This window comes from Anas acuta, chromosome Z, assembly GCF_963932015.1.
Source record: "Anas acuta chromosome Z, bAnaAcu1.1, whole genome shotgun sequence".
In the NCBI taxonomy this organism is placed as follows: Eukaryota; Metazoa; Chordata; class Aves; order Anseriformes; family Anatidae; genus Anas; species Anas acuta.
The window spans coordinates 21,585,111-21,600,768 of record NC_089017.1 but is presented as its reverse complement, the minus strand read 5'-3'; the positions used below and the strand labels follow the sequence as shown (position 1 = coordinate 21,600,768).

At 39.6% G+C, this 15,658-nt stretch overlaps 2 protein-coding genes across 9 annotated transcripts in view; one reads left to right on the top strand and one right to left on the bottom strand.

Annotated features, from left to right (window-relative positions):
* HMGCR (3-hydroxy-3-methylglutaryl-CoA reductase) overlaps positions 1-15,658 on the top strand; it is a 282,132-nt gene that overhangs the window by 90,602 nt on the left and 175,872 nt on the right. The gene's annotated exons all lie outside the window — the stretch shown is intronic.
* The window catches only part of FAM169A (family with sequence similarity 169 member A), a 38,639-nt gene that overhangs the window by 17,357 nt on the left and 5,624 nt on the right, over positions 1-15,658 (bottom strand). For all 7 annotated transcript variants that reach the window (XM_068667675.1, XM_068667671.1, XM_068667672.1 and 4 more), the window contains 4 exons: positions 5,087-5,224; positions 3,554-3,653; positions 2,408-2,493; positions 887-1,058 (listed from right to left, as the gene is read on the bottom strand). In XM_068667675.1, coding sequence (XP_068523776.1) covers positions 887-1,058; positions 2,408-2,493; positions 3,554-3,653; positions 5,087-5,224 — 496 coding nt within the window. The remainder of the gene's footprint in view (positions 1-886; positions 1,059-2,407; positions 2,494-3,553; positions 3,654-5,086; positions 5,225-15,658) is intronic.

Sequence of the window (15,658 nt, the reverse complement as noted above, 5' to 3'; positions counted from 1 at the left end):
GAAAGGTCTGTGACCGAGGCAGATTATTACTGTATTTTTAACAGTTTACAAAGGCATGCCTGTATGTCAGATGGGGAAACTAGCCTCCAGAACTGCTGATTAATCCAGAATCCATTCACTCCCTTCTACAGAAGAAACAAAACTGCCTGATTGTTCCTTTTTGATCAAACAATGATATTCTAATAAAACACTATCAATGTAGTCAAGTTTCTTCTGTTACCAAATGTCATTCAGCAAAAATTGAAAAACGCAATAAAATCCAAAATAACCAAAATGAAATTCTAATGTTTTTGAAAAACAGGAAAAAAAAATTGAAATCTGTAACAAAGGGCATAAACCTACTAGCCAAATAGTATTCTCTGAGGAAATACATAGGCAGAATGAAAGGGAATCTTTTTTTTTTTAATCACCAAGTGTAGATGAACCTTGTGCCTGTGAGCAAGATTTCTATGCTGTAATTATATAAAATGTTTAAGTGAAAGTAACATCATATTCCACAATCATTTCAGATAAACAAGATTTTTTTTTTTTTTGACCTAGCTCTGGAGTTCAAATAAATAAAAGGAAGACTAACTACATACATTCCAATCCAACAGTAAGTGATGTTCTACAAAGAAAATGAGGCTTTCAGGTATACTTCATTTCTATGATTTTGAATGTATTTTGTACAGTATGAAGAAAGCTAATAACTACTGTTCTAAATTAAGTCTCATAAGCTTTAAGTAAGAAATTTTAACTGCAGCTTGCCCTTTCATGAATTCAGGAAAACATCAACTCACTAGGCCTGAAAGGCTTGTAAGGTCTACTAAATGCATTATTTTTCAAGGAAGCTCCCTATCCCCAGTCTTCATTTCTCCCCAAATCCCACAGTACTTAAGTTCTTTACCTTTAGGTTTAACAGAATAGAATCCAATAGCTTCTCCTTTTCTCCACAGGATCTTAGCATAGTCATTGCTGCCGTGACAAAGAAATGGGACCTCATTTCTCTCCATTTCTTTCTTGCGATAAATAATTCGATTAAGAACATACAGAACCACTCTCTCCCCCACAGATTTCACCTAAGGAAACAGAGAAGAACATTTTAGAAGGGCTGTCGGTTTAGGTGGTACTTACACTGCAGAGATCTTAATTTTCAAAGTTGCATGCAAACACAACTACAGATGGAGTCAAGGGAAGCAGTAAGTATAATGCAGTATAAAGCTCTGAGGCTTCAGGCTAAGGAGATGCTCTGAAGCCATAGTAGTTGGTTAAGTACTAGGCATCACCACAGACAGATGATCTTTCATATCTTCAATGATGTGTGGTGGTAGGAAATGTTTTGATTTTAACTGAAAGCTGTTTTTTTGTTGTTTTTTTTTTTTTTTCCTATAACAGTATGCCAGCCTCAGAGTTTGCAGCCTAGCAGGTAACTGGAGTCCTATAAGGAAGGCATGATAAACCTGACTGGGCAGTAGTATTTCGCACGCTCGGTCACTGTTCACAGAGTAGCAGACAATGGGATGCAATGCAGTGGAAGAACCAGTTACAACAGTTTATGGCATGAAACAAGGAATTCAATATCCTTTTCCCTATCCTGCAGGGCTCCTTTCACAAATTAAGATTAAGTTCACCACTATCCTAACCACTGTAAAGGTAGGAATGGAGGAACCATTCTCCCTTCCCCAGGCAAAAGTCTCAGCTACCCTATCTGTAGAAGACAAAGCTTTTCTGAGTACTTACCATCCTACCATTATTGAGCACACAGAAAACAATGCAACACAACAAGTTATCTACAGTAAATCTAATCCAAGAATCAGAGAAGAGTGCCCAGATTCCATGAGCAGATATGAATAATGTTCCTGGAATATATGTTTCTAGTTCTGGAAAAAACAAGACTCCATACTACACAGGTCTCAGTAATAACAAAGCTCAGTGACGAACAAAAAGGCAGATTCCAGACAAATGTGTTCCCAAATCTAAGATATTGCCTTCTGCAGAGCACCAGCTCCCGCTCTCCTCTAACAGGTTCCTTTCAGTAATTGTAGTTTACCAGTCTCCTGGTAAGAATGATACATATTCCTGTTAAAAAGCACTCTGCTCTACTGAGATGTTTCAGTATAACTAGACATACTGTGTTCTAAAGAGTAAGGACTTAATTAACTTCTTAACATCATTAAGATATAATTATATCTTGCATATGAAGCTAATGTACAAAAGTCACTTTCTCTGGACATATTTTCATAAGAAATCTCCCTTTCCTCAAGTACCTATTCCTTCATTCCCACTGACCTTGCTTTTTACACAAGGCAGCTAACCTATTTCCAAATTAAATAAAAGCACATAGCATCTCGTACACCAGGTGTTGCCATTACATTGCATTAGGTTGAATGATAAGAACAACTGCTAGATGAATGTTGGAGAGCTTTACCTGCTGAAGCCCTTCTCTAGAAGGGACAGATGTTCTCAAGATGTCATCAATTGACCACCAGCAGTCAGCAAGATACAGAGCTACAGCTTGAGAGAAACAATGGGAAACAATATGTTAGTGATTCTCACCATTCCAAAAGAACATATTAATTGTAGCTGATAAGTAATAGGAATACCACTGCAGTAACCAAGTTAAGTGTCTACTAGTTGGCACTAGATAAATGCAGCTTTTACTATCTTAGTACAACATACCTGGTGCTACATAACCCCCACCCTATATGCAGCAGTCCCTGGTCCAAAACTTGTTTGAAAAGTGAAGCCAGTAACATCAGATGAAGGTTTTGTGTAGTATGATATACATAAACTGTTTTTCAGATATAAGCACTATTCATCATCACTGTGCGCTGGTACTACCTTCCACTAACAACTGGGCCTGCCATGAGGAGTCTCATGTGCAGGCAGGTGTATTTTAGTTTTGGGTTGTTAATGGATATTGATAGCAAAACCTGCAAGTTTTAGGGAGTCACGTGAATGTAAAAAGGCCAGTGGCCATGTGATTAGTGATCAGGAAGAGTTTAGAGTTTGCTCTACTAGCATTTGTGGCACACACAGCACACAGGTGTGCCACAATGTATGAAGCATTATATGAAAGTGAAGGAAACATTGAGAACTGGAGGGGAAGAGAGAAAAGGAAAAAAACAACAGTGAGGCATCACCTTGGCTAGAGCTATGTGAGGACCTGAAGGCAAAGACAAATTTACACTTGATACTGATCAATCACTTCTAATAAAGAATATCTAAATTCGTAGGCAAATAAACAGATTCTATGAATACCCAATAAATTCCTTTTAGAGAGGTGATATATGCAATAATCAACACATATGTACTTTCAGATGAGCACTGTGTTGTTTTGCTACGTATATCCTGTACTCAGTGGGTCCAGTTCTACTCTGATTAGTGTGCAAAGCTCAATCCTTTGTGTACATGAATTCATATCAAAGAGAATAGTGTGGGAACAAGAAGAGAGTGAACAACAAATGCAAAAGTTGCAAAGTTACACTACCATGGAATGAGCAAGGGCCTGGTTACATGTGTTCATCACAGAAAAAGAAACAGCAACACAGAGATTAGAATCTTAAAATGAAACCTGTGAGCGAGTCCTCTGGTGCAAACAAAGCAAGAACTTTGTGTGTCTGCTCTTCACCATAAAGAGGAACGAAGCCTACAGTTGACAAGCTAATAGGAATCTGAAACAAGAGCGTACAATACTTCAATAGACTCTTGCTAATACAACATTAGTAAAATATACAGAGAATGTTTAGCAGGGTAAGCAAGATGAGTGCTGAAAACAAAGCGCTTAATGGTTAATTGTAAAAGACAAGCATCAGACCCTGGCCCTCACTTTAGATGTTTCTTCCTACAGGGAGTACATTACAAAGAGCTCTGACTCAAGCTCTGGCAGACCTAGTTACAGCTCTCTGCTGTCAGCAGTTTGCATTATTGTGCACAACTGAAGTAAGGTGTGCAAAGAGCCAGCAGTACTTCAGCTGCCCCAGCTATACAAGCTGCCAAAGCCAACGGAAAGAACAAGGCAGGCAGACAGGCACAAAAAGAAATTGGCACAGCTCAATTGCTAACATGAGCGCTAATGTGCCAACATAGGAATGCTGGATTCAAAAGGGTCTTCTTCCCTGAAACTGCATACACTTTAGGAAATCCATATTTGTTTACTTGATTTTCCTTCATAAACAGTGTAAGAAGGGTAAAATCAATCCACCTTTCTGGGGCTGATGCCCTTTTTGAAAAGGTGTTTTGCTATTTAAATTCATGTTTTCAATGTTTAATTAATGCACAAAAAATGGACAGGAGTTAATGGTGAGGTAAATAGACTTGCTTACCCAGAAAACAACTTGAAAAGACTGTGTTATGCTATGCCACTAACAATGATGTTAACAGAGACAGATACTTAGGTATACAACACCTGCAGAAATGCAGGGAAGTATTCAAGACTGCTTCTGCAATGGAGTCTGCAGCATTGATATTTTATTCCCACACAGAATTCTCTCAGCAAATTTATTTTTAATTAAAGCTACAAACCACTGTTTATATTTGTGCTAGTTAGAATAGATAACAGAAGTGTTCATCTAGACAGCATCAACACTGGCCAACTTAATGCTCAATGGATAAGCGTTTGAAACATGAAATGTGATAGCCAGTCTCTACCAGAACTCCCAACAACTGCAAGGAGTATTTTGCATAAAAAGAAAGAATCACTTCTGAAATCAGTGAAACTTGAATGTATCAGGAATTGAACTCAGCCATGAAGATCACTGAAAGACTAAGATACAAATAGAGGCAGTTAGCTTCAACAAATCATGATCCCCTTAGTTATGATGCTAGGTTTTTGTGAGCTTAGATACGAAGGTTTGGGATTTTTAATTATTTAATGCATACAGATACATTGCCTAGAAGCAGCAAATTGTCACTAATGCCCAGATTTAAAAGTAATTACAGAATAAAACGAAGTAGAACTTAATACACAAACAGGAATTTGGAAAAAAAATAAAAGCTTTGCTAAAATAGTAATATAATTCAATAGTTAGGAACCAGTTATTTCTAAACGTTTTAAATTCACAAGTGTATCAAGAAAACGGGGACTGAGGTATTTGCTGGTTCTTACTTTGCTGTGGTCTGGCAGGGCCAAGAATTCTGGACAATGTGGATCCCCATACCGCAGGTCAGACAAGTAGCGCACTGCAGATCTCTCCAACTCCTCATGACTGTAGGTGTTCAACATATCCACTGGGAACGCCATCATCTTGGTAAATGAGTAATATTATTACTGAAGACAGTTTGAACGATACAGTGCACAATGTATCACACACACCTACTAAAACTGTAACCCAGACTCCTAAATAACCCCTTCTGCTGCTCTCTGGATAGGCTGTTCAAGTGAAACAGCAACACTGAACGCATCCCTCAGCCTTGGCTACACAGCTTGCTTTTCCAAACATACACAGGTTAAGGTGATGTGGACACTGAGGTCTGTTTTTTAAAAAACAGACTTTGTCTCTTCTTCCTTTGCCCTGTCTCTCCCCAGACTACCTGTGTGTCATCCGCAACTGGCACAAGGTAGGAAGGACCATGTCCTACACATCTAAGCCAGGGAGGAGAAACGCCCCCAGCATTTCATGAAGATAGTGCCTATTAACACCCAGTCTGTAATGATGTATGAACCCAGAGTGTGCTTACAAGCAGAAAAGGAAGGTTTCAGCCTGTGTATGTGTACACACATGCATGTTTCTGTATGGGACAAGCCAGCAGAAACATGGCAAGCCCCCACTTCCGTTCTGCATGCCTTCAGCACAAAGCCCAGCTTTGCTCACAAGGTCTTCACATTCATCATTTCTGACTAAAAGTTCAGGGCAGCAGATCTAAATATCAGAGAAACCCACCAGTACCTTAAAAGTTCACTGGCACAACTGGCCAGACCATTCATTTCATCACTTTGCTGCTTGTGCCAGAGGCAACTTTCTGCAAGGCTTCTGTTAGCACCTCGTCTCACAACAGCACTCGAAGTCCTTCCCGACTCTTTGCTACAACCCCCAAAGCAAGAAACTCCAGCTGCAAGCTACAGACCCATTTGGACCTACTGCTAGAGCAATACAAATGCCCAGCTGCTTTCAGAGCAATGGGCAGAGCTGCACAGCCAACATGTCTGAGGCCACAGACTAAGCAACAAGTGGTCAGACAAACGAAAAGTAAACAAGAGAGGTTGCTGTTAAAACTACAGAACAGTCTCAGGTGGTTCCACTGGTATTTAAAACTGCCACCTTTAACATTTTTGCTGATGAAAGCATTAATGCTTTCCACAAATGTTATTGTTTAGATACACGCAAACATTCCCTACTGTAATTTCCTTTCAAATTCAGCTCATTCCTTTCGCTTACATGTTATTTGGATTTTCTCTTGCCGTCTCTCCTAGTCCCTCACATTCCTCCTGTTACTCATCACCCCTTTCGGATGCTCAGGTGCACCTCTCAATCCTCCAGATGCTAGCCTTGCAAACAGGACAGAAGCAGGCAAGGGATGCCTGACACCATCCAATCCCACTGCCATCCCCGCTTGCAGATGAGGGCACTTCAGGAGCGTGCACACCTTTGGCTGCAGCAGTAATGCACAGTGGCCAGACAGGAGTTGCTGCCAGGGATGTAATTCATCCACAAGCAATCTCCTCACCGCTAGCTGACAGCAACACAGTCCACCTGTTCTGAAATACACTAGCAACGTCGTAGTACAAGTGATAAATTCACAATTAACATCTGACTCGCAGCCAGCCGCCAACAGTGCTCTCCAGGGCTCCGTTCTAGGGCCAGTCCCATTCAACATCTTGGTCAGTGATCTGGGTGCAGGAGAGGGATGCATCCTGAGGATGCACAGGGATGTTAAGGTACTTGAAAGCATCCAGAGGAGGGCAACAAAGCTGGTAACAGGGCTGGAAGGCCTGTCCTATGAGGAGAGGCTGAGGACACCGGGGTTGTCCAGTCTGGAGCTGAGGAGGCCGAGAGGCGGCCTCACTGCTCTCTGCAGCTTCCTGAGGAGGGGACAAGGAGGTGCTGGCCTCTGCTCCTGGTCACTGAGGACAGGACACAAGGGAACAGCACAAAGCTGCACCAGAGGATTGTCTGGTTCAGACTGGGCATGAGGAAAAGTTGCTTTATTGTGAGGGTGGCCAAACCCTGGAACAGCCTTCCCAGAGGGGTGGCTGATGCCCCCCATGCCTGTCAGTACTCAAGGGGCATTTGGACAATGCCCTCAGTAATGTGCTTTAACTTCGGTTAGCTTTAAAGAGGTAGATGGACTAGATGATCTTTGTAGGTCCTTTCCAGCTGAACTATTCCATTCTATCATCATTCACTCTAACATGGTCAAGTGTCAGAGGCAGACAGACTTAAGCACCTCAATATGCAGCCTCTTCCTGGCTTTAGCTCCTTCCATGCTGAGGTACAGACCCACCCCACTGACATAAAACTCCTAACTGGGGTTTCCACATCAGGTACCTAAGTAACTTCTCAGCTCCTTTTCTTACAGATGCCTGCAGACACAGTTCCCTGTACTGGTTAAATTTATCTCCCAGTGGATGGGTGACAAACACTGCAGCTCTGAACTTTGATACCTTAAACGACTGAAGGTAAGGCAGGGAGAATCCAAGCCTAAATTCACATTTGTTCAGGATGAAACAGCACTTAAAGATGCTGTTCTGTGACACCAGGAAACAAGACAAACAAATTTCCTTCACCAAATATCTGAAGATATTTAGGACCCTTAATAAATATGCTGATTTAAATATGCACTGTTGCAAGAGCCATGGTCAGACCAGGAACTAATATGAAGCAAGAGATTACAGGTCACTGCTTCCACAATAGCACAAAGATTTTGCACCTGGTCAGCTGCAACAGGACAGATATATTCTGCTGTAAGGGAATACATACTCATGAAAAAAAATGATTTTCTGAATGCTGGCAGAAAAGAAAAAAAGAAAGATTAAAGAAATGCCTAAGTGCTTAGATAACTCCAAGAGTAACAGATGACTTGAGCTGAGCTTTTGTTATTACACGACAAAGACATGCTAACCACAAGCTATAAATGAAAGCCCCTAGGTAACAATTCCTGACATTTTTGGAATAAAATAATGCAGGACCAAACCAGAAAGCATGCAGTAAGAAATCCAGTAATTATCTGAGTTCCAGTCACTACACATCTAAGCAAATTAAAGCAGCAATCACATCATTGCTCATATGCAAAAAAAGGGACAAAAACTGTTTTTGGCTAACCAATAAATTCAGACTTACTCTCAAAGTAATTCATAACCTTCTTCCCATTCAGCTGGTTGGGTTATTTTCTATTTTCATATAGTTCATATTTCGTTAATTTTATCCACTCCCAACTCAATTATATTAATATCTTTTTCATCTAATATGATTTACAGAGAAAGGTTTATGCAGAAAACAGAATGCAGGTCCATCTTCAAGACTGAACCAGGAAACCCATTCAGCAGCCCTGATTAATAACCTATCATTTCTACTGTACAACAGATTAAACATGTCAGGTTACACGCTCTCAAAACTTGTGTGATGTGATTTGTACCTTAGTGTTGATGAGATCAGAAACATTCACAACATCTAAATTCAGTAGACCCATTAATAAATCATTAACTATACAGTTACCAAATCGTATTAAAAGCGCCGTATAGCTGATAGTAGAAGATAGTAGAAGACCATGCCTATCTACAGCAGATCATAAGAAAATAGCCTAGCAAGTGCAAGCACCTTCATTTTGAAAGGCAAATTAACCCAAAGACAGTTTAAATGGCTCCCAAGAATAATAAATTAAACTCTCCTCACAAAAAAAAAAGGAAATAAATTGGTTTATCAGTGTCTTAAAAAAAGGTAAAAGTACTGACAGGTCCAGATCTAGACACTCCCTTGAGTGATGCATGACAGAAAAAAAAGCTTTTCAGTTCTTCCTGACGAGAGCATTACACATTTTTCCCATAGAGGCAGCAGGAACATCACAGGTCTCAGCCATGAAACCCACGATGCCCTTTTTGTTGCTCTAAGCCTCCATGTGTTGCATGACTGTAAAACTGTCAGGTCAAATCCTTGTCATACACTGTGGGACTGTGCTCTGCTCGTGAGGAACCACTCCAATTGGCCATCAAGCAGCCACGATGACTATGGATACACAACATAGCCTTAAGCAACCAAACTCACCACAACCCTTTGTGGAAAGAATACATATGAAAGAAATGGGAGGAAAAATACTTTTTTTTTTTAAATGGGGCATATTATGCTTTTCATGTTTCAACTGAGAGAAAGCATGTTTTAGACTCTTCATAACCACATCACTTTGCATATTAGCATTAAAGACTGTACATAAACTCACGTAAGCAATGCTTGCTTTAACATGGAATTGTATCATGTTCCCCTTTCTCAATATTATGCAAGTTACTACGCTAGAAACAGCACGTCAGTTTTATGAACATCTGCAGTAACAGAGGATAACAAATCAATTCAGGGAACAGAAACAAAAAGGATTTAACAGGATGAGCAAACACGTTCCTGTGCAACCAAGATCATTCTTAATTCATAAAATCTTTGCTAGCGTAAGCATTAAGAGTGAAAAAAATCTTCTAAGTGAGCAACCTTGACAATTGTTTTTATTGTAAATTACAGCTACAAACCCTATTTCATCTTCGGAGCACACAAAGGAAGGAAGCACTGTCCATGCAGCTTCTAGCCCACGAGAGAATTTCACCAGGAATCAAGAGATGCAGTCACCCCTCTGCAGACCCTCAGTATCTAATGCCATGAAATTGTGCAAAAATAAGAAGCCAAAAGCTATGTTGTTTCTTACAGCATGCCTTACAGCAGGGTTTAAACACAGTTTAAAACTGGTTCGGGGTGCTTCTGTCTTAAGGGAACTGAAGTCCAAGTGGTTAGGCTCTAGCAAAGGCTGTAGAGGAATCAGGATAAATTTCAAGCTCTGGGAGACTTCATATGAGCAAGAACATGTTACTTCATGTGCTTCAACTCCTCACCTATAAAATTGGAACAACTGGTACCTCAGAGAGACCAGTAAGACCATGAGATACTCCAAAAAATCATTCTGAAACTTTCAAATATTGGAAGTGTGCAATTCTACAACACACCTTAACTGCACTGCTGATTTTCCTTCAAAAATCATAAACATAAAGTAACTGGCACAGATAAACATGCATGACACAGTATGTGTCAAACTGTATCAACTGCTACACAGCTGGTGATCAATGTTCAGATTTAAATTTGTGTTTAAAAAGCGTTTATCTAGCTTTTCTTTAAATTAAAATTTTGAAACTACAAGAATACATACCAGGATGCTCAAGCTATGACCTGCAGTATACTTCTGCTAAATCAGGACAGCTAATCCAGCTGCAGCACACAGGACATACACAGCAGATCCAATCCAGAAACCACACAGAAGTTGAAAGATGAATAAAAAGGATGAGAAGTGGTAGTATATCTAGTCTTCCAGCTTAAACTACAAAAAAAAAAAAAAGCATGACATCTGCCACTTCTAAAATCAAGAAATCTGTTAGTGTTAATAGAACTTAAGTCTATTAACAGACAACTTACTTCCATAAATATTTCTTTGCTTAGACTACCAGCTGTAAAATATTCAAAACATTTTCATCTTTTTTCTTCTTTATTCAAGATCAATTTCTTTAAGTGGAGGTTGGAGGGTGTTTGTAACATATTGTACATTTGAACTTTTATCTCACTTCTATCCAAACGATCTGAAGGAAATAGGTTAAAAGGTTATTCATCCTTTTATAATATAAGAAAAGTAAACTTTAAGCTTATGCTAAGGTATCCCCTATATATATTTAAGTGATCAGTCATCTATCTGAATTATTAGGAATTCTTAAATTTGCAATACACAGGGAAAATCTGTACCACAACTACCAGTTTAGACCACTATTTTAACAAAGTTTTCATGTTTAAGTAACTCCATCTCTTAAAACTGTTTTAATTTGTAATGTAATATGTACACTAAGTAGAGAAGACATCTCAGGAAACAAAAGTTGTTTTTTAAACAATAAATTATATACTAGTATTTCTTGAAAACCTTACAGGCTTGAAGAAAACACTGTCTGATCTGCCACATCGAATAGACTAAGAACTCTCCCCATTCAAATAACTACATATCTGAAGGGAGGTTTTTGTGGATTGTAATTCAATTTTTTATTATTATTATTTTTTTATTCCCTAGGTGTGTTTCAAACCATTATCTGCATCATACCACTACGGCATATAAATACTGTCTCCTGATGCGTGGGTTTTGTTCACATTTTCAGAGAACACTGGCACATTCATCTTAAACATAAGTGCTTGCCAACTCAGATAAATTTGCTCTGATTTGCAGTTTTGTTTTCCCCATACAAAATAAAAAAAAAACATTTAATCTGTTTTGTTTGTTTACTTTTAATAGGAATATAAAACAAGTGACATCTACTCAAACCTTACAAAGACCCAGATAAAAAAATCTCTTAAAGAAGCACAAGATACTGATGTAAAAATTGTTGTCAAAATCCACCAAGAACTCTGGATTAACATGTCAACCACAATATCCATAATCTGCTTGAAGCAGCTTATGCAGCTCTGGTTTTCTATCAGAGACACAAACCAAAGCTGTTGATCTGAATGCAAATAAACAAAAACAATCAGTATTTTCCATTCATTAATTAGCCACCATGATTTATTTTAATTTACTTGTATGGTATAGCACACAATTATGAAATCTACATGGAGGACCCAACTCTCCAATCCACTTCAGTAGAGATGAGCAAGGATTATGGTTGAGGTCTATGTGACTGTGCTCAAACAGTCCCTTGCGGATTGAAACTCTGACCACTACAGGCGAAATAGTTTTCCATATAAAAAGTAACAGTATATTACTTATTTTTACTTTAAAAATTATCAAAGTTTGAATAGAGCCTACTAGCTTCATTACAGCAAATTGCAATCTTAATAAAAGCACTTGAAAATCCATTTCTGCAATTAAATATATCTAGGATGCTCTAGCATGTAGTGAAAATAATATTAAATTTCAGTAGCTGTGAAAGACTAAACAGCCACCAAAATGTACTGATACAAAGCTAGATACACCTGGTAAAAGTAAACTGACTACAACATTACAGTGTGTCTTTAATTAATTGGCAGTTTCAGCTGCAGTAAGCATGATCTCTTGTTAACCACTACAAAATTCTACGGCCTTAATGAAAACAGGACTGAAATCTTACCAGTGATCAAATATGATATGGCAGAGCAGTACGAGGAGGCCGTATTATGCCACTTCACTCTACAACATAGGTGGTGGTAAGGTTCTTAAGCAGATGCCTATTTAAGCACCTATGTAATGTCACTGGTGATTAAAATTAAGCATTTTATTTGGTAGCCCATTTTATCAAATTATGCTTTTCAGTATACAAAATACTAACTTTTTTAAATTTTTTATATTTTCCACAGTCTCACATTTAACAAGATTATTGTATGGTAGCTTGAAGAGCACTTTCTTCAGCATAGTTTAGCTAAATTAATACATACAAGTGTTTCCTACAAGAAAAGTGTGCCAGCGATATGGTTCACACTCTGTTTGAGACAATTTCCAACAGCAATACTTAATAAGTCTAAAAAATTAATTTTTTCTTAAAAGGAAACTTCCTTGCCTCTCCTTTCAGCCTCTCAAATTTGAAGTTAATGCATCCATACACAAAATGAAATCAATTCCAGCTGTGTTTGAAAGTAACTGACACCTATAAGAGAGAAAGATGGGACTAAGTTTTCTTCACAGATCCTCATCTCTTTGAGATGTATCTTACCTCTTTGGTGCTCAGCACTCAGTCGTCTTTCTCATCTCCCACTTTCCTCTACCGCCCCTTTGCTACAAGGCACACTCGCTTAGTGCCTTCAAAAATTATCACCAAACACCACGCAGATACCCCTGATGCCCCACCTTTCCCCTTCAGTCACCCCTCTTTCTCCCTTCCATACCTCAGTGCTCTCAAGCCGCTGTTGTGCCGTTGTCCAGCTCGCACCCTCAGCTTGCTGCTTTTGCTCCTGCACTTTATACCCTACAGCTTCTGTGATTAGACATTAACAGCCTTCCTACATGTATATAGCTCAGCACTTGCTGCCCACGTCCAGCCTCCCTCTGCCAGCTGTGCTGCTCTTTCCCTGCTTGCTCATCCTCCACAACTCCGTGTCCCCTGCTTCTCCAAGCACCTCTGCCATAAGACATGCCTCTCTAAAATAATAAATCCATAAGATCTGCCTCCTCTCTAGTTTTCTGCGGTGTTATGTCCCACTCCCACGTGGTGCCCACGTTCCTTGCCAGTTTGCAAAATCTCATACTCCCTCTACCATTACCCCTTCATTTTGTATGGGCCACCTCATGCATACATTCAGTGACTGCAGAAATAAGAACAATGAAGGAAGCCCTTCTCTTGAACACACTTTTAAAAGAATACACACACAACACCAGGTGTCTTCCAAACCTAACGTAACCAACCTGACACAGCAGTGAGACCGGCATTGCAGCAACCCTATGTATGCATCTGATTTTATTTTTAAACTGTTCTGCTGTCTTCTCCCCTATCCCCACAACGGGGGCAGACTTCAAAACTGTACAGATTAGGTCAGCCAACTGCACATACACCATACCAGAGCCTGATGAGTTAGTGCACATCAGCTAAACAACAGCAACTCTCTTTATGGGTGCTTCGAGAATATTACAAATGCAAATTCAGATGTGATGGTGGCCATGGTTACTAATGGTGAGCAGCAGTGCATTAACTCCTCCATACCTAAGGAATTGCTAAAACAGTTGCCTGAGCTACTACTACTGTGTCACATGAAGCCTGAGGATGCTCCCATTTTCAGCAGAGGAGCCGCATGAAATTCAAATAATAAGTAGTATCCCATCTCCTGAGGTCTTTTTTATATATATATTGTCTAATTTGTTTCTGAAGAAGGGAACTGAAAAAAATATTTGTTTGTTGTTAAAAGTAATTTGCAGCAGGACACCTGTAACAGAGAGCATGATTTGCTTTGGTTTTATGGCAGATCCAAGTGAAAATACGGAAGGGAAGGGGCAGAATAACATGGGATCTTCCCAGGAGCAGGAAGAATCCACAGCATGTGAGGCAGGTAAAGCAGATAAACCAGACTGCAACAACAGGTTCCTGTCAGTCAACCCTTGAACTTTCCCACAGACCAACATGCAATTGAGACTTTTCAGAGTCTGACTGTACGGCCACATACCACTACATGACCCACTTACCATACATTGAGGACCATGATCTGGATATTGACACTACAATAAAAACAACGTATTTGGAGTGGTAAGAATTTAAACCTCAGCATACCTTACAATCTTTTGTTCCCCAAACAAAATGGATAGGCAAATATCTCCAATCATTATTACAATTGCCTTCAGAAGATGATGGAAGGCTAAAAACATGGTGCTGAATTAGAGTGAATTCTGAATTTTCACCAGCCTCTTGCACTGTGTTCTAGAGTAGCAATTTTTTTCAGCTGCACACAGCTGAAGGGGCTTGACAATGTCAAACAAAATAATGGCCTTCACTTATCAAAAGTGGGTAAGATTCAAGAAAACCAGAGGAACTACGGACAAAGACAACTGGAGAGACATAGGAAAGAGAGCTTAAGAGAAAGGCAGCATGAAATCCAGATGACACGAATACCACAGACACTAAGAGCAATGTTCAAAGCAAGTAATCAGGGCTTTCAGCCACCACACTTGTGCCACAGACATGACGAGAAAGTCATTACTAAATGTAAGCCTGAGCCCAGTCACTTTGTGAAAACATAATTCAAGTTACCACCACAGGTCAGACACCATTTGAGCAAATACATTTTGGCAAAAATGTAGGCAAAAGCATTTTAGTATGTCAGCACCAGTGCTTTCCCACCTTTACAAACACCACACAGAGAGACCATCCCACCTGTAATCCAGCTCACAGCTGGACTCAGTGGTGAATGTTTGCTTTTGTCATCCCATCTTCAAAAGGATGGAAAAACAGCAAGCATGAACTCAAACTAGAAGTTTTTAAATCCATCCTCTGATGTAGTATTTGAGAAACAAACTCAAACCTGGTATCAGTGTGACTGGGAAGCTAGCAGAAAGTCAGGCATCTTGCAGGCTCTTCCAGCTAGAAGTGGAAGTGGCAAGGTCTGGTATTTCTTGTTTATGTAAAAGTCCTATTCCCACAGCAAAGGAAGAATAAAACATCAAAAGAGCACTTGATCACTCAAAGCTCTCAAGAATCTGTTTAGACATCAACTACTTACATCCCTCTTCTCCAGGCTTTCCAGTAAGACCTCAGAAATGGGCAGCAGCTCAGGGCACACAGCCTTACCCTCTTTTCCTTACTGTCCATGCCTATTGCCATCAAAACCAATATAAAGCAAACTCCTCATCACATAGTTCAAATTCCTGAGCATTTTTGTTTGCCTTTGCTTTCAGCAGCCTCATACTTGCAAGCTTGTTCATTTTGGTTCCCCACAACTGTTTGGGTATAACTGCTCTGTTTTAGGTTAGCCTGCTACAGCTGTATTACAAAAACCATTATTTAACAAGCATTCACTAGGTATCAGCAAGCATGTTACCACAGGACTGAATTTCTGCATCT